This window comes from Halichoerus grypus, chromosome 2 (assembly GCF_964656455.1).
Source record: "Halichoerus grypus chromosome 2, mHalGry1.hap1.1, whole genome shotgun sequence".
Lineage (NCBI taxonomy): Eukaryota > Metazoa > Chordata > Mammalia > Carnivora > Phocidae > Halichoerus > Halichoerus grypus.
Genome location: NC_135713.1, coordinates 121,616,071 through 121,642,320, shown reverse-complemented (window position 1 = coordinate 121,642,320; position 26,250 = coordinate 121,616,071). Strand labels below are relative to the sequence as shown.

The 26,250-nt window shown below is 45.6% G+C and overlaps 1 protein-coding gene and 1 long non-coding RNA gene across 2 annotated transcripts in view; both read right to left on the bottom strand.

Moving 5' to 3' along the window:
* SPOCK1 (SPARC (osteonectin), cwcv and kazal like domains proteoglycan 1) overlaps positions 1–8,262 on the bottom strand; it is a 557,700-nt gene extending 549,438 nt beyond the window's left edge. The window contains exons 1-2 of the mRNA XM_078067479.1: positions 8,074–8,262; positions 7,274–7,459 (exon numbers count right to left, since the gene is read on the bottom strand). Coding sequence (XP_077923605.1) covers positions 7,274–7,459 — 186 coding nt within the window. The 5' untranslated portion in view covers positions 8,074–8,262. The remainder of the gene's footprint in view (positions 1–7,273; positions 7,460–8,073) is intronic.
* A 2,376-nt stretch (positions 8,263–10,638) lies between these two features.
* LOC144381139 (uncharacterized) overlaps positions 10,639–26,250 on the bottom strand; it is a 107,209-nt gene continuing 91,597 nt past the window's right edge. Inside the window, exon 3 of the long non-coding RNA XR_013445834.1 lies at positions 10,639–10,926. This is a non-coding gene — a long non-coding RNA (uncharacterized LOC144381139). The remainder of the gene's footprint in view (positions 10,927–26,250) is intronic.

Genomic DNA, 26,250 nt, shown 5'->3' with positions numbered 1-26,250 from the left:
TGCGCGGGCGTTGGGTTTCTTTTTCAGATTCGCCCTGACTCTCAACAGCACCCCCATCTGTTGGTATCCATAATCACTATCAATTACTAAAAGAATGAGACATGTGTCCAAAGCTAGCATGACTTACTGGGGCCAGACCTCTGCAAAGAACAACTTGTCTCCATCCTGAAGGTATGGAAAGTCCTGATCCAGAATAATTCACTCACTCACTCACTCACTCACTCATTCATTCATTCATTCACTCACTCATTCATTCACTCACTCATTGATTCATTCATTCACTCACTGAGAAGCCTTCTGTCCTAGGCTTAATGGTAAAGGTCTGGGAACACTGAGCTCTATACAAGTGTATCCTGAAAAGGGTTATAAAGTTGTAAGGTCCCAGCTTACAGATAGAGATTAGAACTGCCCCCAAAAAATGTTTTGCAGCATGTGTAGGATGTAGAATTTCCACCCACCAAAAACTATAAAAGTACACATGTCTGTAATTCTCCTATAGGCTTTCTTTCCCAGGAATACATCAAGAGGTGTGCTTAGGAAGAAATTCAAGTCAACACAATGCTTATTCACCACCTACTCTGTGCCAGGCATGCTAAGACTCAGGCTCTGACTTCAGGAAACATCCAATGATTTAAAAAGCTAAAATACAAATATACACAACTAAAATTGAGGAATAATACATAAAGTGTTATAGGAGTTTTGTTAATATTTTAAAAAATAGCCTCCACCTGTTCAGCATTTATTACACCAGATACTTTGCTAAGAACCTCCCAGGTAGTAGCCAGTTTACTCTTCATGCCAGCCCTGTAAGGTTGGCTAACATACTGGACATCCATGTCCCCTTAAGGAACTACCCCTCAACCTCCCTTCCACCATAGGATTCTTGGAGCCCCCACACCACTTTAGCCCCAGGTCCCAGGCCTGAACAATTAGCATATTCTACCCAGTTGTCCAGAGTGATTGATTGGGGATGGGTATATAAAAACAGGTAAATCTGACAAGTCTCAATTCTGGGAATTTTGTTGGCACTACTGAGACATAAAAACTTTATGATGATATAAATTTGTACTTGCCATGAGCCACCACGTGGAATCAATGAGCTTGAGAACAAAACCAACATAGGGGAAAGAAAGCCCAAAGACTGGGGGGATGGGGGAGTGTCTGGATCCAACCTTACCTGAAGTCGTAGCTTATCAGTAGAATCTTCAGTTATAAAGCAAGTAAGTTTTCTTTTCCATTTAAGCCAGCTTGAACTAGATTTCAGTTACTTGAAATCTAGAGTCCCCACCAATAAGAGTGTTACTATCCCCACTTAACAAATGAAAAGTCAAGGATTCAGAGAAGACAAATAATCGGACTCCCTTAAATTTAATTAACTAAGGTATGGAGACCACATGGTAGTATGCATTGAGTCAGCCTGCTCAAATGCCAGGGGCAAATTTTTTCCCTCCATTCACCAGGGCCAAGGTGGAGACATGCAAGTCACCTTACGCTCCTTTTTCTGCATGGTGGGTTCATTTCTTGTTTACCTTTACAGTGAGCGGGTAGTCCTCTGGGGTCCCAGTTTTACCCAAGGGTCTATTAAATTCTTCATTCTGGGCACTGTCTTCTTTCTTAGAAGTACACAACAACGGTACATCTTAAAAGTAATGGCATCTCATATTAGATGAAATAGGGTAAGAAAATACTTGTAACCTTGGGCAAATTGTTTAATTCCTTACAGGAAATTTATTTTGTTTGTAGTTACCTCGGCTGGGAAGAGATCCACGGTGAGCCTGGGTCTGAGGAATTTCCTGAGGAACATTTATAGTCACCTCACCAGAAGAAAGGTAAAAAGAGTATTCCTGAAAGTGTTCAAGTTTAGATACTGAGTGTGTTTGGTGTGAAATACATTAGGTAAAAAAGATATGATTTATTATAAAATATTTAATTACTAACATTACTGCCTCTCTCCAAGCAAGATAAAAGAGTTGAGTTAATGATTAGGTACCACTCCTCTAGGGAAGTAGCACAGGCCCCATGATCCATTTGGGACCACTTCTTGCTTTTGAAAATAATCTCATCAGCCTAGAGAAGAGGACTTATCTTCTTAGCAATCCAGTTCAGCAGAAGTACTACAGGGCAGGACTGGGAGAGGACCAGGAGAGGCAGGGGAACTCAGCCTAGGAAGGTCAACTGGGGCAAGAAGCTCTCCCATCCTTGCCAGGCAAGAACTAGATTTTCTATGGCAAGGACAAACTGAAGGTAAGGACAAAAAACATGAGAATGGTCTCAGGCCTACCGACTCCCAAACTGTCTCTTTACAATGATTCCTGTGAAATAATTATTTCTTTCAGTGGTCATTTAGTACAGGGGATTTAAGATAGTGGGTTCATTAAAGAGAGTCAGGATCACAAACTCATTTAAGTCTCCTTGAACTCGTTTAATCAAAATGATTTTCTGCTACTCTCTATCACAAGCCGAGTTTCTGTGGTGACAGATTAATGACTGATCCACTAAGCCATACCACCTCTCTTGTCACCAACTCTACCGACTGAGCCAGCCACTATTCTATCAATAAGCCCCATTTGCCCTTGAAACTCATGACAGCTGAGATGTTAAGATCAAGTAAGCAGATCAGATGCTCACTGCCACCCCAGTTCTGCTACGGAGACCACCAAATCCCACAGAGTGTACATCAAGAGGAGAAAGAATGCAGGCTGGTCCTTGTGGTCTCATTAGAATTACAAACTCAGGTCACTCCGGACTAAAATAAATGCCAGCCAAGGCAACGTTTCTGATTCTTCAGACCTGCTCAAGGTAATTATCCTGGAGTTAAATGTCAAGTCTAGTTTCATGTGTGCAAAAGAAAGAAAATGTCATGTTTGGTGTAAGCAACAATATTATTTTAATCAAATCAGAAGCTCATTATTAGCAGAAGATAAGCCCTGATGTGACCTCTACAGTAAGCCATATCTACCTGTGTTCCGTTCCACTTTGTCTCAAACTAAGATTCTTCACTGCCCTCAGATGTAAAGTAGGAAAGACTTACAATGTGATTATCAAAGGAGCCTCACACCCTAAATCCACTCCACTCTTGACTGATTGCAATGCACAGTGAGAATCTGGAATCAGACTGCCTGGGTCCAGTCCAGGCTCCTCCACAGCCCAGCTCTGTAACTTGGGGCAACAGCCTCAACCTCCCAGTAACTGTCAATAATAGTACTTCTCTCCTAGGATGGCTATGAATTTTAAATGAGATAATATATGTAAAGTACCTTAAACAATGTGCTTGGTTAATGTTAGGTATTATCTATTTCTGCAATGTTTTAATTTTTTAATTACAACCAGAATGTACAAATGTTATAAGAAAAAACTTATTAAAAAAAAAAAACTAGGGGCGCCTGGGTGGCTCAGTTGGTTAAGCGACTGCCTTCGGCTCAGGTCATGATCCGGGAGTCCCTGGATCGAGTCCCACATCAGGCTCCCTGCTCAGCGGGGAGTCTGCTTCTCCCTCTGACCCTAACCCTTCTCATGTGCTCTCTCATTCTCTCTCTCTCAAATAAATAAATAAAATCTTTAAAAAAAAAAAAAAAAAAACTAAGTAAGAAAGAAATGCATGAAAGCCTCAAAGGATTTCCTCCAGTAGACAAGAGGTTACTGAGAGAAGAGATGACATTATTTACCTTGTGCACGCTTACAGCCCACATTGCCTAGCATATACTAGACAATCAGATAGGTGTGGGAATGAATGTGCAAATAAATATAAGAATGAACAGAGGAAAATTTCCTTAGAGGAATGACTGTGGAGACCAAAATCACACTGAGGAAGAATCCAGAGAATGACTGTAGCATCTTGACCCCTCAATCTCAAACCACAGAGAAGTTAAATGTATGACAGCAGAAAGCCAGAAATTATTGTACAACCTAATACAAACATCTACCTTCTTCATCTACCCCTTCTCAATACTGTATTTGTGCAGAAGTCTCAGTCTCCATCTGACCAAAACATCCCAACTGCTCATCTTTATAAAAGAATGATGACCAAACAGACCACCAATACATTTGGGAGCAAACATCTCAACATTGTTCTGTTTCTCCTGGATTGCTCACTCCAGGCAACAAGCCGTGGAGTGGTTCTGAAAGTTTTGTTTCTGTAAAGGAGACAGTTATTAAGTGTGTACCTTGAGCAACAGGACCACCTCAAAGTGCCAAGTAGTGGCTCTCAGGTCATCCCTGACAATGTCACAGAGCACTCAATGCAGGGGACCATGGAGCACACAGCCTGCTATCATTTCCATTTCAAAGTGAGCCCAATAACAACCACCAAAGGGTATCATCAACATTCTAAAAGGAGACTTTAGTTTTTAGTTTCACAAGGTCAAAAGTCACTTCTAAATCTTTCTCCCCCAGGTGTCTGGGTGGCTCAGTTGGTTGAGCAACCAGCTCTTGGTTTCAACACAGGTCATGATCTTGGGGTCGTGAGATCAAGCCCCGAATCAGGCTCTGTGCTCAGTGGGAGTCTGCTTGGGATTCTCTCTCTTCCTCTGCCTCTCCTCTCTCTCCCTTGCTCTTTCTCTCTCCCTCTCTCACTCTCTCTCTCCCTCTGTCTCAAAAATAAACCTTTAAAAAATAAAAATTTTTTAAAAATTAAAAAATAAATCTCTCTCACCTGAGTGCAATAAAGTGACAAGTCAGGGGAAAGGCAACAAGCTTTCTTTCACAATGACTTTCAAATATTGACAAGCATCATAACAGTAATCTCAGGACACTGTGTAAGTTATCAGTGGCTTCAACAAAACAACCAACACACTAACAGAGAAGCTAAGCTTTGTCAACCTTAAGCAAGACCTGGCTCAGTGCAAACAATCGGGCTGGCTGAGCAACTGCCCCATTAGCTGGGTCTTTGTCCACTGTCCGCTGAACATCCGGTTTTTAGAGCAAGCAACCTTTTACTGCCTGGACGCAGGGAACAGAGGCTTTTTGGTTACTCCAAGTAAATGACCCAATGAAGATGCTTGAAGGTGGAGTAAAGGAGCATCTAGTTTGAGTTTCACAACTTTGAAGAGGTTACTAGCCACAGCTGGTCTCACAAGACCCCATGAAACATATCAAATGGTTGATGATAAAACCTGTCTGGGACTTTTTAACATTTTGAGATGTTTTTAATGGTATGCTGGATTAAATATTCATTTTAAAAGAATATATGCTGGTAAAAATATTAACACCTAAAATTCTCCAGAAACAAAAAAGCAGTGTGTTTGAACATAGAAGCATTTCTCTTCTTATTAAGCTTCAGACATTTTTACAATATTTAAGGCAGTCTTTCCTAAACATTGTAAGAATTACCGAGAATGTTTGTTTAAAATAGAGTTTTCCAGCAATCATTCTGAAAGTATGGAATCAGGCTCTCCATGGGAGGAGTCTGGGTGCTAGAATTTAACAAACACCCCAGAGGAGCCTCATGATCAGTCAGGTTCTGGACAACACTGACCCAAGGATAAAAAAATGTCACCATTTACAAGCAAGATGAGAAACGGAGAAAAACTCAACTTCTAAAAATTTAAAGCTTAATGGGAAATAAGGATAATGTCATGCTTATGATACACCAAGACAAGAAACTCTTGAGCAGACACAAAAGCACAGTAAACCTTTCCACGCCCTGAAGGCCAACAAACGCAGCTGCTTTCAACCCGACCGAGGTGCCACTCTAACCAAGGCATCGGCAAAGGTGTCCTTCTCCTCTCCACCTGGCCCAATTCTTCCACCCCTAGCCCAGGTAAGCATCTGCCTTGTCCCTCAACTCTATCTAAAATGTAATGATAAAACAAATTTTAAAAAGCAAAATTATTTCTACCCTATTGAGTCCATGAGTGAATGCTTCTTTGGGGGCACCTTTTGGGCAGTCAGCATCTTTTTCAGCCTCAGGCAAATAAAGTCAGTGCAGGACTCCTCCGAACTGAACAGAAAGGGGGATGCAAGATGGTTAACAGAGCAGGTCAGGGACAGGGGGAGGTGCACCAGGCATCTCGTGCCTGGGGGAAGCACAGAGGAAGGTCGCTGCATAAGTCAAGCTCAAAATAACTGTGAAAGTTCATTGAATGCGTTTGAAAGCACCTTTCAAAGAGAAGCAGCCCACAGTCAACTAAAGAGAGGAAGAGGAGGAGCAGAGAGAGGAGGGAAAAGCCCTCACTCCAGGCTATGGGCATACCTGCTCCTCAGGAATGGGACCTGGAGAGGTGTCCTTCACAAAGTACAAGAAAATATCTGGATTCACTGGATTTCCTCATACTTTTCCCCTGCAAGGGTTTGGGGCTACCAGAAATGGGGCTAGACAAATCCAGTAAAGGGAAGGTGCCTCCCACACATCTCCCACCTAAAAGAGCCCTGTGACAAGAACAGGGGCTCTGTGGTGCGGGTCTCTCTCAAGGGCAGGAAATCCTCATGTGAAGTATCACACAAGTTCTCTCCAGGTCCCCTCCAGGCACATGGCCCCAGCCACCTGGGAGAGCCTTTGAAAGAGCTGTCAGCAGCCCCCCGTAGCACCCAAGCGGTTGCCATCTGCTGGAAACACTACGCCAGGTGCTTCTTGTCCTGCATCCTCTGGGACATACCTGGGCAGCAGCGGCCCTGGGGCAACCGGGCAGCACATGTGCCTCCCGGGGCTCCCCCAGAAGAGCAATCCTCTGCCACCCAGGCTCCTCTTCAGGGCAGGAGCCGGACTCCACAAGTGGCCTGCTCCCTTTCCCCTAAGAAACCGAGGGTCAAAACCACCACACCTCCCCCACACCACTACCATCAACCTTTGATGAGGCCCATTGCCATGACCCTCCAAAGCTCCTAGAACACCTGTCTCTCTCAACAAACCAGCCGGGCTCAGCCCCAAGCCTAACATCTGCAGCACGGACTCTTCTGGCATAGCCTAGAGATGGTCCAAATCACTGCTGCCCCAGGAAGGTTCTCTAGGGCGCTCGGTAAAGTCAGCCACCAACGTTAGGGGAACGGAGGGCCTGAGGAAGGCTCTCTCCGAGCGGCTTGCTGTTCATACCATGTCAGTCAGTCACCTCCCCCAGTCCCATGATAACACACACCTGGACCACAGGTCGCAGGCAAAGAGCATCAAGCCTTCGAAGTTGTCTTTAAAGTTCTTCTCTGGCAAGAGGCAGCCTAGGAACCCCGACCGACAAGCTGCGGGGGCAGGTCTGCACCAATCCCCGCTCCACCCCGCCCCAGAGGCCCCCTCCCTGAGAGGCTCCCGGGCCCCGCAGGGCCTGGCAGCAGCAGCGGTACTCACGTCTCGAAAGCGGTTCCAATACTTGTCCCGGTCGTACTGGGAGACGGTGCTCAGCCACTGGTCATTGTCTAGGAAATTGCCGTTGTGGGGGCCCGCGCCGCCGGCGAGCGCGTCCGGGTGCCGGCTCTCCACCTGGAGGAAGCACCACGCCGCGGCCGCCGCCGCCAACACCGCGATCGCCGGCATCTGCGGGCAGGGGGCACGCAGGGGCGTGAGGCGGGAGGGCAGGGCCAGGCGAGCCCCCCGCGCCCAACCGCGCTCTCGGCGCCTCCGCGACCCGCCCGGGCTGCAGGGACTGGGGCTCTCACCGCGGGGACACGGTCATCCCCGCACACCCCGGGGCGCCTGTCGCGGATCTAGAGACCCGGGGACCCCTCTCACGAATGGGGGGCTTAGTTACAAATGAAGAGGCTGCGTCACAAATTAGGGGCTGCTCCCAAACTATAGAGGACCCCTGTCGCCCATTCTCCGGGTGCCCCACAGACCGCTACTCTCAGATCAGGGTTTTCAGCACCCCTCCCCAAAAACGGGGAGCCCCGGGTCGGCAAGCCGCACTCCCATAGACGGTGCCCAGAGCTCTGGGGTAGGGAGGGGGAGAACAGGGCTCCGAGCAGCAGCCCAGGCTCTGGCCCAACGGGGCGCGGGGTGCGGAGGTGGGGGGTCCCCCTCGCCCGCCCTGCCGCCTCGGCAAGAGGGGCGCGCGGAGACACCCCCAGGCCCTGCCCCTGCCAGCCTCCCGGTGGTCGCGGGGAGGTCCCAACTACGCCAAGTTGGGGCGCGGGGTTCCGCGGGGCACGTACCGTGGGGGCCGGCCCGGGTCCGCGCGTCCGAGTTGCTTGAGCTCGCGTGGCGCGGTCGCAGAGGAGGCTGATCCGCCGCGTCGCTCTCCTAAGCTCCTGCCACCCGCCGCCGCGCGTCCGGCCGCTTTGTGAGCCCGCAGCGCTCTGGCTCCGCTCGCTCTCCGGCTCGCTCGGGCGCGGCGACCGCGGGCGGAGGAGCCCGAGCGCACGAGCCGAGGCCTCTGGCGACCCCTGGCGGCCTCGCGCTGCCGTGCCGCCCGCCCGACAGCCGCGCCGCCCATGGGCGGGCGGCCTGGGACGTGGTTATCCACAGCTCAGTGCGGGGCTGAAACAAGCTTTCAGGCTCAAGCAGCGGACAGCCAGCGGAGGCGACTGAGGATACAAGGCCAAGAAGCCGGCCAGCGTTTAGACAGTCTCAAAAGGAAGGTCGTCGGGCCACCCAGGTCAGCCTCACCTAGGTCGGAGGAGGAGAGGGCTTCTTAAAAATGCGGATTCCTGCCTCAAGCTCCAGACTCGCTGAATCAGCGTTCCTTAGGAGCCCCCCCCTCCCCCCGCCCCAGGTGAGAGTATTTCTGCATTGGCCATTCCTGGTCGTGTGCCCACCTGCGTCTCTGCACTCCCATGCGCCATTACCATGCCCACTGCTGTCAACCCCTTAAAACAGTCCGTCCGACCTCCATTTCTATAATTTCTACATCCTTGTATCCCCACGGCGGACCTGTGCGTATCCTTTGGTGTTCTTCTGCAGAGAAGCCCATGTCTGCTTGTGTTCCCATCCTTTGAGAACTGGCCCTGGCACCAGCCTGTTGGATTTTCCTCGAGGGCAGGAAGGAGAAAGAGGAAAACTAAACCAGGTTTCAGGAAGAGGACACAGAACACAGACAGGGAGGGGAGGAAGTGGGGGCAGGGCGCTGCACTTGACCTCCTCCTCCCCCACCATCTGGTTTCCAGCACCTGGTCGAACAGGGCTGGAAAGGAATTAATACAGTGCCCTGTGTGCATACGGGTGACACTCACCTGCTGCCTTTCTCTTGTACAACCACACCCCACTCCCCAGACACCCGAGTGCTCTTTTAAAACCCGTCTGATACCTTCGCCCCTCTTCCTTCAACACACACACTTAAAACCCTTCACGTCGCTTTCCTGATAAAAACCAAACTCTGAGTGAAGCCCCCAGACCCTGCACATCGGTCCCCGCTCCGGCTGCCTCTCAGGCCACTCCTTCCTCCTTCCCTGACTTCTAGGACAGGTTGGTCTTGGTACAGACCCCAGTGGGGATAGGCTTCCCCAGCACTGGGTGCTCACTTCTGCCTGGGCTACGGTCCACACCCAGCCCAACATGGGCTTCATTAATTCACCCCTGTAGCTTATACATCCTGACCTCTTCACAGTAACTCTTGCTAAGCCTGTGGACCAGGCCAAGACCCTAGTGAGGCTCTCCTTGAGAACACCCTTCTCCAGCTGTCAGCTCCCTGCATTTGAAATTCCTTACTCCATGTCTGTGCTCCCCACCTGGCTGCGAGGGGAGGATGGAGGCCACGTTTGGCTCGTTCACCTCTGCCCCCACTGCCCAGAACCATGCTCCTGACACACAGCGAGTGCTCAGAAAATAGGTGATGAATGAATGAATGGCACCCAGCCGTGGCCTGGGACCACACCTAGCCAACATTCCCCAACCTGTGTGGTGTGGTCAGATATAAGTTGTGCCACAACTAATTTGGTTGCATGTAGTTTCATGTGCGGAAATTGGATTGTGATGTTTCCTAAAAAGTAGCAGATGCTTATCCCAACATTGCTCTGACTGATTTACATTCCTAGAAGCATTCTTGAGAGGGAGAAAAAGGAGTGGAGGCACAGCTATATATTGGGGACCACATGTCATCCACAGTTTATTTTATCATGGAAATATGTTCGGTATTTCAGGGTCGTGTCCTGGCTGGATCAGAGTGGGAAAGAGGTTTAGAAATGATGGAGAGAGCATTTCTTAGTTTTCACAGAAACCCAACCAAGCAGCCACTTCACCATTTCTCTGCCCAATTTGACAGCAAAACTTCTCCAAAGAGTTGTCCCCAAATGTCATTCTGCCTCCTCAGCTCCAGTTCTTTCTTCCACCCACTCTCATGTGCTTTTCATCCTCACTGACTGAAGTGACTTGTCACCATCAGCAACCTCCTCCAAGTCATCACACTGAGTGGGAGACCTCCCCTTCTTCAGTCCTCCCCTTCTTGGCCTCTGAGAGGTTTCTTGAGGCTCCTGTGGCACCAGCCCTGCTGGCTCTCCCACTCCCCACTGGCCATGCCCACCGGTCATTTTCAGGGCTCAGGCCTGGGCCCTCTGCTCTGTCTACACCGTGTCCCTGGGTGTTCCTCTCCAGTCCTGTGCAGAGATTCTGCAATTGCATTTCCAGCCTCGAAGGGTCTGGTGACTTTCAGCTGTATGTCCAACTTCGTACTTGACATCTCATCCACATGACCCATGGGTGTGTCAGACTGGGCCAGGTGAAACCAAGAGTCTAGATTTCCCTCCGTGAACCTGTGCTCTGAGAGATTCCCTATTGCAGTAAATGTAATCCCATGCACATGGCTGCGAAGGTCAGAAACCTGGGAGGCATCTTCAGTCTCTTCCTTGCCCTCGCCCCTCACCTCATGTCTATCAGCAAGCTGACCCGTTCCACTGCCCACCACCCCTCCAATCCATCCACTTCAGTCCACCCACATGGCACCCCTGGGCCCACAGCCACTGCTTCTCACCTGGAGGACTGCACTGGCTTCTTGGTTCGTCTTCCTGATTCTTTCCTTTCCCCTCCAATCCATTATCCATTGAGGATAATCACTTCCAAACAGAAACCACTCCCTTGGAAAAATAAAAATAAAAACATTCCATGGTTCACTGTGACACCAAAAAAAAAAAACAAAAACAAAAAACCCAAACTCCCTCCCATGACTGAGGAAGCCCTATTCCATCTGGCCTCTCTCCCTCCCTCCCAGTCCCTGGATTCTTGCCATGCTCCTTGTCATGGTTTTGCACACATGCCAAGCATGTTCTCACCACAGGTACTCGGCACTGGCCAGGTCCTTGGCCCGGAATGCACTCTCCCTGCCCTTCCTAGGTCAGCTCTTTCTTAGCCGTCCGATCTCAGCTCGGTGTCACCCCCTCAGGAAAGGCTTCCCTGACCACCTCATCTAAAACAGGCCCTCCCCAGCCCAGCTGCATCACCACTCTCTAGCCTTGTACCTGGTTGTCCCGTAAGAGTATTTGGTTCCTTTGTCTCTCTCTTTCCCAGTCCAAATGTTAATTCCAGGAGGTTATACATAGCATCTTTTTTATTCCTGTATTCCCAGGCTTATCTCAGAGTCTGACAGTCAATGGGCACTCAATAAATATTTATCCATGAATGAATGAATGAATGAAGCAAGCACATTCCATAGTCCTTCATGCATTCAGAAGTTTGGAAACTGTCTAGAGGCGTTTCCTTTGGTAGCCCTTAAATCCCTTGTCCTGCAGATCCAAACTCTGCCTTTCTGGCAGGGCCTGTCCCCAGTTTAATCAGAGGGCATCTGCTCTTGGCCAGTCTCCAACTTCACAACTGGAACGTTCCCTGGAACCACCCACCGGTGTGGGAAGGGCAGCCAGAGCACCGCGGGCAGGTGTGGGGATGCTAGATCTGGCCAGAGCCGAGAAAGGACGTAACCTTGGAACAGGGGTAAGGAGGCTGGAAGCTGGAGACCTGCCGTCAGCACAGCCAGCACTTGAGGGCAGAAATGTCAGATTTATTCGGCTGCGGGAAGTACCCAGGACCAAAATCAATACTGAGCCTTGGGGCTATATTTCTGCTTTTCATTGGCTTACGCACAACTATAATAACTCCTTGTTTTAACATAGTTCTTATTTCCAAAGTGCTCCACATGTTTTATTTTCAGTTTAATGGATCCTCAGACACGTGCTCCTGGGTATTCTGAAGCAGACATAACTATCACCATTTTATGCTGAGGATAGGGGAGCAGAGAAAGGTCAGATGAATTGCTGAAGGTCACAGAACGAGGAAGGTGGATCTCATAGTGGAAAGTTCTAAGTGTCGCTCCCACTCCATAATGCTCTGCTGGCTAGAATGAGAACCACCCACTGGGCTCCATGGGATAAAATAGGTGCTTGCGATACTCACCTTGTCATCAACCCAGATTTATGTTTAGCTGCAGACTCCTATCTCCCTCCTACGTGTCATCTCCATTTGGCCATCTCGCCACCACTTTGAATTCAGTGTCCAAAACGGAGTGCCTGAGCCATGCCTCCTCACTAAACCTGCTCCCCACCTGTGTCCCCACCTCAGGAGAACCAGCACCACCCCAAACGCCAGTGTCATTCTGACTCCCTCCTCAGTCCCCACTTTCAGTGAGTCACCAATATGTCAAGTCTACCTCTGCGGTATTTCCCGGTGCACCCACTCTGCCCCCTGCTACACCTCTAGAGTCCGGTCCCCCACCACTGTTCATCTGCACTGCACAGAACCCCCCTACAAGGGTCTCTGCCTCTCTGCTAGACACGTGTGATTCACTCTCCATACGGGCACCAGACTGGTCCTCTCAGTAGAAACGTGACCGCTTCTCTCTCCTTACTGACCTGCCCGTGCTGTCAGGATGAAGATCAAGCACCTAACCATGACTCCCTCTACACCCTGCTAAACCTGGACGCTACCAGCCCTTTCCTCCTTTCCCTCTAATCACCTGCCCCCCCACTCCACTCCAGGGCCTATTTGTGGGGGCTCCCTACAGCCTGGATGCTTCTCCTCACTCCCTGCCCTTCTCCTGGCCAGCACCTGCTTACCCTTCAGATTACAGCTTCACGCCAAGTCCTCAGAAGAGGCTCTCCTGACCCCAGCCTCCTCACTGCACTCATCACAGCTGTAAAATGTCCATCCTCCACCAGACCCTCAGGGCACAGAGGTCTGGGCATGTCTGTCTTGTTTGCTATTGACCCCACATCTGGTACCTAGGAGGTACTCAATAAATACTGAGTGAATCAGTGAATGCTTATGGCTCAATGTATTTACTTCCTTCCCTTCTCAAAAGCAAAGCAGCTCCCAGGTTTCTGTCAGTATCTTCACCCCCAAACCCTCCACGGATGGAAGCTGGAAACAATGAGGGATGATGTGACCACTCCATTCCCAGGCTGCCTGCTGCTTTGAGGGCGAACATATCCTGGCCCCAAGAAGAGGACAAATGAAATAGGCGTGTTTCTTGGCACCACTGAAAAGAGCTCACCCAGCAGGGCCTGTAACTTTTACGAAGATGTCGATTTCCCCTATTGATTATATGTATACAGCTGAGCCAGGCTCACTCCATCTCCCTGCGTACCCCATGGCCATTCCCACCCCACACACATACCATCTTGCTCTCTTTCCCCCCATGCAGAGCCATGGTGTATGGGCAGCCCAGCTTGGGAGAAATTGATTTTAAGCAAATGAATACCTCACAAACAAATGAAAATAATCATCAGAAAAGACTAGTGGCCAAGTAACTACCTAGGGACAAAGCAGAGGGAGCCAAAGTCCTGCCCAAAGAGGAAAAAAAAAAAAAACCAGGACAGTGACATTACTAGGAACATTTGCTGATGTGCACTGGACATGTCACAGATACTACAGTCCTATGTGTTATCTAACACAATGTTCACAACAACCTCCTATAAAGTAGGCACCACGATAAGCCCCATTTCCCAGATGGAGACACTGAGTCCCAGAGTTGTGTAACCACTCACCCAGGATCCCTCAGCGAGTCAATGGAAGAGCCTGGATTTGAAACAAGCACTACCTGATGTCAAAGGTTCCCTCCGACCCACCGGAGCACTCAGCCCCACCACCGCCACCTCCCACCCTGCCCTCTGCGTTTCCCTCATCTCCCACGTGAAATCTCACACTAGGAAAAAGTCACCTTTTCATGTAAATGAGCTGTTCCTAATTCATTTATACACAGTATCTGTTGTTCTCATGAACTCTAGTGCTCGTTCCCATGAAATGTATAGTCAGCAATATGTTAAAATGGGAAATCATGCTAATTATTTATGATTGTGACTGTCTATGCTTCGGAAGACACTGATAAGTGGGACTCCCTGAACATGGTACCAAACGGCTCAACAGGACTCGGGACCCATGATGAGGATGGAGTGTAAAATAGAATTTGGGCACCAGGAGTCACATGTTTGGTCCTCATCCAGGAACACTAAGGCCCTTTCTACATCAGAGAGTGATGGCTGCTTACAGGACGCCTGGTGAAATGGGGTGAGGTGCTGTCTGGACCCAGCTCTGTGGTCCTGTGGGGAAAATGGAATCAGGTGCCCAAGGATTGTGGAACAGAGACTACCAGGGATGGATGCATCTGTGAAAAGTCACTGGGGATGAGGGGGCAAACTCAGAATCTTCATTTCATTATTCAACAATCAGCTATGGAGCAGACCCTTTGTGCCAAGCTAGATGACCCTTGGGACACAACCGTTGAATGGGACAGATAGAGCCCCTGCCCTCATGGAGCTTATTCTAACAGGGAAGACCTCAATGCTGGTTTGCAGCACTGGAGGCAAGCCTGGCCCAGCTAGAGAGAATTCATCTCTGTTTGATTCCTCTGTGCTCTTGCAGGTCCCCAAAAATCTCTGACACCCTTCTGCCTAGAACATTCTCCCAATTCCTCAGTAGCTAAAATAATCCCTGGAGTTTGTGAGACCCTGTCAGCTGTCAGATGCATCCCTTTTCAGGGAAATTCAAATCAAAACCACATTGAGATACCACCTTACACCAGTTAGAATGGCAAAAATGGACAGGGAAAGAAACAACAAATGTTGGAGAGGTTGTGGAGAAAGGGAAACCCTCTTACACTGTTGGTGGGAATGCAAGTTGGCACAGCCACTTTGGAAAACAGTGTGGAGGTGCCTCAAAAATTTAAAAATAGAGCTACCCTATGACCCAGCAATTGCACTACTGGGTATTTACCCCAAAGACACAGATGTAGTGAAAAGAGGGCCATATGCACCCCAATGTTCATAGCGGCAATGTCTGCAATAGCCAAACTATGGAAAGAGCCGAGATGCCCTTCAACAGATGAATGGATAAAGAAGATGTGGTCCACATATACAATGGAATATTACTCAGCCATCAGAAAGGATGAATACCCAACTTTTACATCAACATGGATGGGACTGGAGGAGATTATGCTAAGTAAAATAAGTCAAGCAGAGAAAGTCAATTATCATATGGTTTCACTTATTTGTGGAACATAAGGAATAGCATGGAGGACACTAGGAGAAAGAAGGGAAAAATGATGGGGGGGGCGGAATTGGAGGGAGAGATGAACCATGAGAGACTATGGACTCTGAGAAACAAACAGGGTTTTAGAGGGGAGGGGGCTGGGAGGAGGGGCTAGCCCGGTGATGGGTATTAAGGAGGGCACGTACTGCATGGAGCACTGGGTGTTATACGAAAACAATGGATCGTGGATCACTACATCAAAAACTAATGATGTATTGTATGGTGACTAACGTAACATAATAAAATTAATAAATAAATAAACATAAAAAATAATAAATAAAACAAAACAAAAAGATGCATCCCTTTTCAGAAAAGTTAAAACAGCATGCATCAATAAAACAATGCAGTGCATACCTCAGAGGGTTATCAAGAAGGTCTGGAGAGGTTACAAAACTTGCTCAGGATAATAAGGGATCTGATCCTAGGCATTGTGGCTTCTAAGTCCATCTCTACACCTTGAGGTGGGGCAGCCTCACTCATTTCCCCTTACACTATGCTCTGAGTTGGGAAATAGGAAGATACCTCATCTCCGTGGACTGAACAACAAGCCCTTAGAGACTTGAAGATAATTGTCTTTTCTCCTCCCAGAAAAGCCATCTAAGCTCCTTTTTTTCTCATTAACTTTGTGTTCATTTAAAGATGAGAAAAGCACCCATGTGTTGGCCTCAACCTTAATACACAGTACAAAGATTCACAGTGGGCTGGCAGGGACCTTTTTCCCCTCTCAGGGTCAACACCAGAATTCTGCCTTTAGAAGTGTTTTAGCTTGGGGATCATGACGGTTCACACCTTGTGGAGATGGAGGCCAGGGAGTACCAAGTCAACAGAGAGCTTGGTGGTCCACCAGAGAGCAAGGGCTGGTGCAAAGGGCCCCAGCTCAGCAAAGATCCCAAAACTGAGCACAAAAATGGAGTTCTTCATGGAGGAAGCTCTCCAAGAATCTTTCAAGCTGAAATGGAGATGAGAGAGCAAATTTGGAGCTGGAGAAGCCACACAGAGCCAAGTGGGCCTTAGAAACACAATAAAATGGGGCGCCTGGGTGGCTCAGTCGTTAAGCGTCTGCCTTCGGCTCAGGTCATGATCCCAGGGTCTTGGGATCGAGCCCCACATCGGGCTCCCTGCTCCACGGGAAGCCTGCTTCTCCCTCTCCCTGCTTGTGTTCCCTCTCTCGCTGTCTCTCTCTCGGTCAAAAAATAAATAAAAGCTTAAAAAAAAAAAAAAGGTGGCAAAAAAGAAACACAATAAAATGAACCAGACTAGTCTGCTGAGCGCCCAGAGGAGCCCAAGCATTAACTGTCTTACTGGAACATGAACTAACAGGAAAGGATTTCTAAGACCATTGAGCAACTGGCTTGAACTAAAACCAAACTTCCCATAAATATTTCCTACCCAAACTCCCCAAATGGAATACAGGTGGGTCAACAAAGACCAACACACTAAACTGAACCAGCTCAAGCCCCCAGGAATGAACAATGCTAAGAAGGCATCACCTCAAGGAGAGACCGTACCAGAAGGCCTTTTGATATATCAGTAAGACAGTTTGACAGTAAGACAGTTTGTGTCAGTAAGACACAAACCTCCATCATTGTCCTAACTACCCACAGCCCAGAGGCTCTGATGAACCCTGGTTCAAACACCAGCTCAGCCTGCTACGGGCTGTGGACTCTCAGACTAGTTGATTAATCCCTCTGGACCCATTTGTTTGCCTGTAAAATGAAGAAAATAATGGTGTACCTGTGAGGAGGATTAAGAGGGATGTAAAACTTGCCTAATGTCTACGCACGGCAAACACTATAAATATGATATGTCAGTGTCAATGCTGCTCCTTTAAGATGCTTTACAATGTACCATGTGATTTCTTATTAAAGTCTCACATACGCGGCTCACACAAGCAGATGCATTCACCCCTTTAGAAACTGAGACACACAGACTCAGAGTAAAAATTTTAATCACTTACACACTCCTCTCCACTAGATTTTTCTTAAAAGTCAAAGTGTTGGGAAGAATTTGCCTGGCTACACGCAGATTTGCCTATAATTTACAGAGGCCTACAACTATGAAAGACATCCTCAGGCAATTTGCAAGTTAAATTTGTATCATTTCACTCAAGGCATGAAGTAAAAACGGAGTTATTGAGCCAAGGAGAGCTGTAGGGGAGACAGCAGGGGTCCCGAGAAGCTCTCCCAAGATTTTCAGTGGGAGAACACTAAATTTAGAAAGTTAGTGTGTGCCCAACAAAGGAATATTATGCAGGTCATTAGAAGGAGGCTATAAAACCCATGAAGCAATATGGAGACACAAAGGGTAATAAAAGAAAAAATAAAGTTGTAGAATTGGATGTCCAGAAGGATTTCAGCAGGAAAGAAGGTAGAAAAAAACAAGTAAACACTCCAGACTAGCAGTGGCTATGTTAAGGCAGAACTGTGGGCAGTGTTCTTTCCCTTCTTCCAAAGATATCTCAATGTGGAAGTGTAACATAAATAGTATATCCTGTAATAGGAGCATATACCCTAGAGTTAGAGAGACCTGGGTTTGGATCTCAGCTCTGTCACTTACTGCCTCTGTGATTTCCAAAAGCTTTTCACTCCCTCTATGCTTCCATTTCCTTATTTGTGGTATGTAGGTAATGATAGCACATACCTATCAGAATTTGGGGGAGATAATATCATAGGCACACAGTGCTTTGAACCACACCTGCTCAATTAATTTTAAATGAGTATTCCTAAGAAAAAGGAGAACCTCACTCCTCTTTATCATTGGGGACTGACCAAGAGTGGCTGCTATTCTGTTGATTCTTATCAGTCCTCATTTTCTAATGAAGGCAGTGGAGAGAGAATTAGATTGAGAGTTCTGAGGCCCATTTTTTTTTTAAGATTTTATTTATTTATTTATTTATTTATTTATTTATTTATTTATTTATTTGAGAGAGGGAGCACAAGGAGGGGGAGGAGCAGAAAGGGAGGGAAAAGGAGGGGAAAGAACCTCAAGCAGACTCGGCGCTGAGCACAGAGCCCAACGTGGGGCTCTATCTCACGACCCATGACATGAGCCAAAACCAAGAGGTGGATGCTTAACTGACTGAGCCATCCAGGTGCTCCATGAGGCCAAATTAATGCCATATTTCCCTGCATGTACCCAGGACTCCATTTCTCTTCTCCTAAAATGAGGGAAGAGGGTTATAGCACCTCTACCCCAGCATTCAACTCTGAGGATGTGTGAAGTACCCTTGACATTAACAAGAGAAGTTTCCATATACTTTGAATCAATTACAAAGAGAATTCAAATCAGTGAAGCAAAGAATAAATCAATGAGAAAATGGGCAAAGGCTTTGAACAGACAATTCACCAAAGAAATACAAATGGCCAAATTACATGAGTCAACTGCCTAGTAACCAAAATAAAGCACATTAAAATAACAAACCACCTATCAATTTTGCAAAGATGTCTATACTCATTATTTTCTGGTTGGCGGATATTGGGAAAAGTCTCCTTTCCACACTGTCTGTGACTCATAAACTAGCATAACACTCCTGGAGGCCAAGTTCATGATATTTATTTTAAGAGTGATAAAATGTTTGTGACCTTTGACTTTTCAACTTCACCCATAGGAATTTAACCTACTAAGATAATTAAGAGTATGTACAAAGATTTGTCAACAATGGATGTTCTTCTCAGCATTATTTACAACAGTGAAAACTTGGAAACGATCTAAATGTCTAGAAATGGGACTAGTTAAATAAACTACATTTATATAAAAGAACAATATGTGTCTAGCAAGAAGTTGCTGCTGCCTGTGTTCTCCTCTAGGATTTTGATGGATTCCTGTATCACATTTAGGTCTTTCATCTATTTTGAATTTATTTTTGCGTATGGTATAAGAAAGTGGTCCAGTTTCATTCTTTTGCATGTGGTTGTCCAATTTTCCCAACACAATTTGTTGAAGAGACTATCTTTTTTCCATTGGATATTCTTTCCTGTTTTATGGAAGATTAGTTGACCATAGAGTTGAGGGTCCATTTCTGGGTTCTCTATTGTGTTCCATTGATTTGTGTGTGGTGTTTTTGTGTCAGTACCATACTGTCTTGATGATTACAGCTTTGCAGTACAGCTTGAAGTCCAGAATTGTGATGCCTCCAGCTTTGGTTTTCATGCTCACCATCACTCAGCATCAGGGAAATACAAATTAAAACCACAGTGAGATACCACCTCACACCAGACAGAATAGCTAAAATTAACAACTCAGGAAACAACAGATGTTGGCGAGGGTGCAGAGAAAGGGGAACCCTCTTACACTTAGGTGGGAATGCAGATGGGTGCAGCCACTCTAGAAAACAGTATGGACGTTCCTCAAAAACTCAAAAACACTATTACCCTATGACCCAGCAACTGCATTACTAGGTATTTACCCAAAGGATACAAATATAGTGATTTGAAGGGGCACATGCACCCCAATGTTTATAGCAGCAATGTCCACAATAGCCAAACTATGGAAAGAGACCACATGTCCACTGACAGATAAATGGCTAAGGAAGATGTGAGATAGATATATAGATATATAGATATAAAATGGGATATTACTCAGCCATCAAAAAGAATGAAATCTTGCCATTTGCAATGATGTGAATAGAACTAGAGGGTATTATGCTGAGCTAAATAAGTCAGTCAGAGAAAGACAAAAACCATGTGATTTCACTCATATGTGAAATTTAAGAAACAAAACAAATGAACATAGGGGAAGGGAAGGAAAGATAAGATGAAAACAGAGAAGGAGACAAACCATAAGAGACTCTTAACTACAGGAAACAAACTAAGGGTTGCTGGAAGGGGGGTGGGGGGGATGGGGTAACTGGGTGATGGGCATTAAGGAGGGCATGTGATGGAATGAGCACTGTGTGTCATATGCAACTGATGAATCACTAAATTCTACCCCTGAAACTAATAATACACCATATGTTAACTAAACTGAATTTAAATAAAAATTTTTAAAAAGAACAATATGTGGCCATTACGTTATATTATTTGGAAGTATCTAACTGCCAGGAACATATGCCATTAACGGAATAAAAATAATCTGTCAGTATTATCTGAGGTTGGTTCCATAGAAGCAGTCTGAGGCAAGGATTCCTGAGAAAGTGATTTATTGAGAGAGGGCTGTGGGGAGAAGGGGAGCAAAGAGAATAGGAGAGTGCAAGTGAAGAAAGCCAAACATGGGTGTGGTCCCTACTAGAGAACAGGTTTAGCCTGGATCCATGGGAGCTTTGGAACAGAATTGTACCCCCATGTTGGTGTCCCATGAGGGACTGGTCTTTCGTTTCCCCAAGACTGACTGCTGACTAGCAGAGGTGTGAGGTATGAGAGTGTATAACCTCCCCAGACATCTCTGCCAAGAGTAAGTCTCCTGACATGCAGAAGAATGAAACTGGAACACTTTCTTATACCATACACAAAAATAAATTTGGAATGGATGAAAGACCTAAATGTAAGACAGGAAACCATCAAAATCCAAGAGGAGAAAGAAGGCAACAACTTCTTTGACCTCGGCCACAGCAACTTCTTACTAGACACATGTGCAGAGGCAAAGGAAACAAAAGCAAAAATGAACTACTGGGACTTCATCAAGATTAAAAGCCTCTGCACAGCAAAGGAAACAATCAACAAAACTAAAAGGTAACTGACAGAATGAGAGAAGATATTTGCAAATGACATTGGATAAAAGGTTAGTATCCAAAATCTATAAAGAAGTTATCAAACTCAACACCCAAAAAACAAATAATCCAGTTAAGAAATGGGCAGAAAACATGAATAAACACTTTTCCAAAGAAGACATCCAGATGGCTAACAGACACATAAAAAGATTCTCACCATCACTCATCATCAGGGAAACACAAATCAAAACCACAATGCAATACCACCTCACACTGGGCAGAATGGCTAAAATTAACACGTCAGGAAACGAAAGATGTTGGCAAGGACGTGGAGAAAGGGCAACTCTCTTACGCTTTGGTAGAAATGCAAATGGGTGCAGCCACTCTGGAAAACAGTATGGAGGTTCCTCAAAAACTTAAAATAGAACTACCCTATGACCCAGCAACTGCACTACTAGGTATTTATCCAAAGGATATGAAATGCTGATTAGAAGGGGCACATGCACCCCAATGTTTATAGCAGCACTACCAACAATAACCAAATTATGGAAAGAGCCAAAATGTCCATCGACTGATGAATGGATAAAGAAGATGTTGTATATATACAATATATATGTAAAATATATATATATGCACAATATATATGTAAAATATATATATTTATATACTATATATATATATATATATATATATATATATATATATATATATATATATATATGGCTCAGTTGGTTAAGCGTCCAACTCTTGATTTTGGCTCAGGTCATGATCTCAGGGTTGTAAGATCAATCCTCCCGTCAGGCTCTACACTGGGAGTGGAGCCTGCTTAAGATTCTCTCTCTCCCTCTCTTTCTGCCCCTCTTCCTGCAGTGTTTCCTCTCTCTCTCTCTCTCTCTCACTCTCTCTCTCAAAAAAAAAGATAAAAACAGAGAGGGAGTCAAACCATAAGAAACTCTTAAATATAGAGAACAAACTGAGGGTTGCTGGAGGGAGGTGGGTGGGGGGATGGGCAAAATGGGTGATGGGCATTAAGGAGAGCACTTGTTGGGATGAGCATTGGGCATTATATTTTAGTGATGAATCACTAATTTCTACCCCTGAGACCAATACTACACTGTATGTTAACTAACTTGAATTTAAAAAAATTTTTTTAATTGACTGAAAAAAAAAGAAGAAAAAGGGGGTAAGTCTCCTGAGAAGAAGCACCACTGACATCCACTTGCTCCTCCTGTTAAATTCACCCCGTCCACCCACAATTTCTCCAGGATTCTGATAGGTTATACTCTCTGGGAAATCACACAAGAGGAGGGTTACTTAGTTTTTGCTGCACTTAGTCTTGAAGTTATGACCGATGATTGTCCTTCTCTTCCCTTTGGCTAGCCCTTCTGCTAACCTAGGTGACTTGCCTGGTGGGGCAACCCAGACCCTCATCCATGAACAGTCTGAGCCCCAGATCACCGTACCTTTACCAGGCTGTAACTGCTATCCTTGCCCATTTAAAGCTATGATTGGCCATGGAAGTGCCAAGGGACCTCAGGGGATCACGTGATGCAAAATGGGTATCTCCTTACCACCACCACAAACCAAAGTCCCACCTCCTCGTGATGATGAGGATCAATTGCTCCATTTTGTGCTTGGTCTTCTGGTGTGACATGGGGAGCCCAAAGTGACAAGGCAGCAACCATAGTTTAAGTTTAGTGGAACACCTACCATGTACCAAAATGGAAGCATCCCCCATCTGGGACATAGGATCTCGAGTTGCAAATAGGAAGTGTGCAAATTCTCCAGATGGGTCAATGAGAGTGATGATGAACAGGGATGCTCCTTCTTACCATTCCTGATTCTCAGACCCATGTATCCTCTCTGCTGGGGACATAGCACCATAGAATGGCATTTGGTTTAAGACGTATACTCAATTTAAAGACTGTTGCCCCATCCTTGCAGAATATCACCTCTAAATTAATACTTCAGCTATACCTGTAAGAGGTTGTTCCAATCCTTAATCAAGCCAGCAGCTTCAGGATGGTGCAGTATACAAAAGGATCAGTGGATCCCATGGTTATGTGCTCACTGCCATACCTCCTTTGCTATAAAATAGTTCCCTGATCCAAGGCGATGGTATGTGGAATTCTCTGTCAGTACATCAAACACTGATTTGATCCTTATATCTGTTAGTGGTGCTGGCTGAGCCAAGGCATGCTGGAAAGACAAATCTGAACGCAGAATATCTGTCAGTCCCAGTCAGAATGAAATGCTGCCTGTTCCAAGTTGGAAGAGATCTGAAATACAAGGTTCAGCAATCATTTCTGTTTCTGGTAGGTCAACATTCAGCCGTCACAGTAGCTAAGCTGACTTAGCAGCAGCTAAATTTCCCTTAGGGAAAGGGAACCCATGTTGTTGGAACTATGAATAGCCTTCATCTCTGTGACCAAGGCCACTACATTCATCAGCCTGTTGGGCAAGAAATATAGATGTATGCATGTGCATATATTAGTACACACACACACACACATTTCCTAGCCCCAGCTACTGCGAGAGTCTAGAACAACCACATCCCAGTAGCAATGGGCATACCTAGTGCCCAGGTCTTGGTTTCTAAATATTATTTTCTAATAAAAGTAACCAGGGCTCCTTGAGAAGTGATTGATTGCTGGGCTATAACAGGAAAAATAAGATGAGCTTGGCACATTTTGTAGTGCCAGAAAGTAAGAAAGTGCTCAAAAAGATGTGAGCTTGTCAAAAGAACAGGATCCAAACTGGAGCAGCTCCTAATAATGGCCAAAGCTGGAAAAATTCTGGAAACAGAATAAATAATTGCTGTTATCGGATTTAAACCATAGAATAATAATATAAATGTCCAGGAGTCTATACTGATATAATGAATGGATGGATGAATGAATGAATGAATGAATGAATTGTGAGAATGGACACTTTTTCCTTACAGTAGAATCCAATTAATAAATGTAGAAGGAAAGAGGGAAGTAGAAAATCACTATTAGTCAAACACCACAGTAATCATTGTTGCAGACAAGATCCACCAAAGGGTGGTAAAATGAATGGGTTGAAATTTGAAGAGAAACAGGACATAATTAGTCTCCAAGTATCTCCCTCAAGATATTTATTACAAAAGGAAGGTAGTGACTTTACAGTGAAGAAACCCAGAAGAAACCACTTTAAGCAAGCGATGAAAGTGAACATCACCAGTAATGAGACAATATGTTAACACCATGACTTATGACCTCTTGATATGATGCACAAGAAGAACATAACTAATTCCTTTGGTATTCTTGCCAAAAAAAAAAAAAAAGGATAACCCCATTCCAAACATGAGAAAACATCAGACAAACCCAAACTGAGAGATATTCTACAAAATAATTGATCAGTATTCAGAAGTGCAAGATCATGAAAAATAAGAAAAAGTGGAGAACTGTTTAAAATTATAGGATACTAGGGGCACCTGGGTGGCTCAGTCGCTGAGCATCTGCCTTCGGCTCAGGTCGTGATCCTGGGGTCCTGGGATCGAGCCCTGCGTCGGGCTCCCTGCTCAGTGGGAAGCCTGCTTCTCCCTCTCCCTCTACCCTGCTGCTTGTTGCTCCCTCTCTCTCTGTCTCTGTCAAATAAATAAATAAAATCTTTAAAAATAAAATAAAATAATAGGAGACTAAAGACAAATAACAACCAAACGTGGGATTCTGAGGAGAAAGGGAACAATGGTGGAAAACTGGTGAAATTCAAATTGAGTCTATAGTTGATTTGTAGTATTGTACCAATGTTAGTTTCCTGGTTTTGTTCTATGGTTCCATATGGTGTCATCATTAAGGTAAGCTAGGTAACGGATATAAGAGGTTCTCTGTACTATTTTTGCAACTCTCCTATAAGTTTAAAATTAGTTCAAAATGAAAAGTTAAAAAATAAGCATCCAAAAAATAAAATGCAGTTCACATTTTATAAACCAAGAAAAAATTAAGTATAGACCCAGATAATGCAAACTCGTTCTAGTGTTACCTAAGTCCAAGCAAAACAAATAACTCAGGTAGAAAAATAAAAAATCATGTCTACTCGTTAAACCAAACAGAAACTGTATTTAGAGTTTCCACATGCTGTGTTCTTCCATTAACATGGATAATTGGAAATTGACTGCCTTTAGAAATGATGACCAGTTTCTCTCTCTGAGTACAACACAAGATAAATTCCCAGGGCAATGGCCTATGTTATTGAGTCCAACAGTAATTAAGTTAATGTATCCTATCTTGTGTATAGAGGTGTAATTCAGGTGGTACAAATCCTTTATTGAACTCAGATTCAATAGTCATGTACAATTCCACTATTTGTGGTGGGCACAAAGGCTGTAGGAAAAATATAAAAGGTGATACATTATAATTATATTCCTATGAAGGTTGGGTGTTTCACCTGACACAAGCCATTCATGGAGCACCCTTTCATTTGCACAGAGGAAATGTTCAAGTGAGTAAACATCAGCACATAATAAATGGAGCAGAAGCCTGTGGCTTTTTGCCTGTCCAGGATTCTTTTCTCTTTCCTCTGTAAATACGCCCTAATTTTCCTTGAGACACCACCTCCTCCCTATTCTTGGCCAATATGATCCAGGAGGGCAGGTGCCACAGCCCAGGTGGCCACATGACCCCAGCTTGCCCAAGTAGCATATGATTCCCCTGGCTAGAGTTTAGGAAGGTTCAGGAAGGCCCCATGACCCCAGCCAGGCCAACGAGGCTCTATTCTAGGGCTTCTGTTTGAACTACTAGGAAAGAGAAGGGCTCATTCTTTCATAGATGACACTAAAGATGACTTGAGGTAAGCCCAGAGTCAGGGGTGCCCACTTTTCTGTTATCTTGGAAGAGATCCTGAATGAGGCCAAAAGGCAGAAGAGCAGAGCTAAGAGAGAGAGACTGAGCAACCAGGTACACTAGTCAACACCTCCCTCCCTCCCTCCCTTCCTTCCTCCTTCCTCCTTCCTTCCTTCCTTCCTCCCTTCCTCCTTCCTTCCTTCCTTCCTTCCTTCCTTCCTTCCTTCCTTCCTCCTTCCTAAAGCCAGCTTTAGTTGGGCTTCTACTATTTACTAATGTAATAAACAATTTAAAATAAAGATTTCCAAGCCAAAAAAAAAAAAAATCTTTTATTTGAAATCTTAGTACCCAGATCTATCTCTAAATTCACTTGCTATCATACCATTACAAATAATGCTGTCTTGGTAATTCTTCTAATTACCCTCTCTCTCACTTTC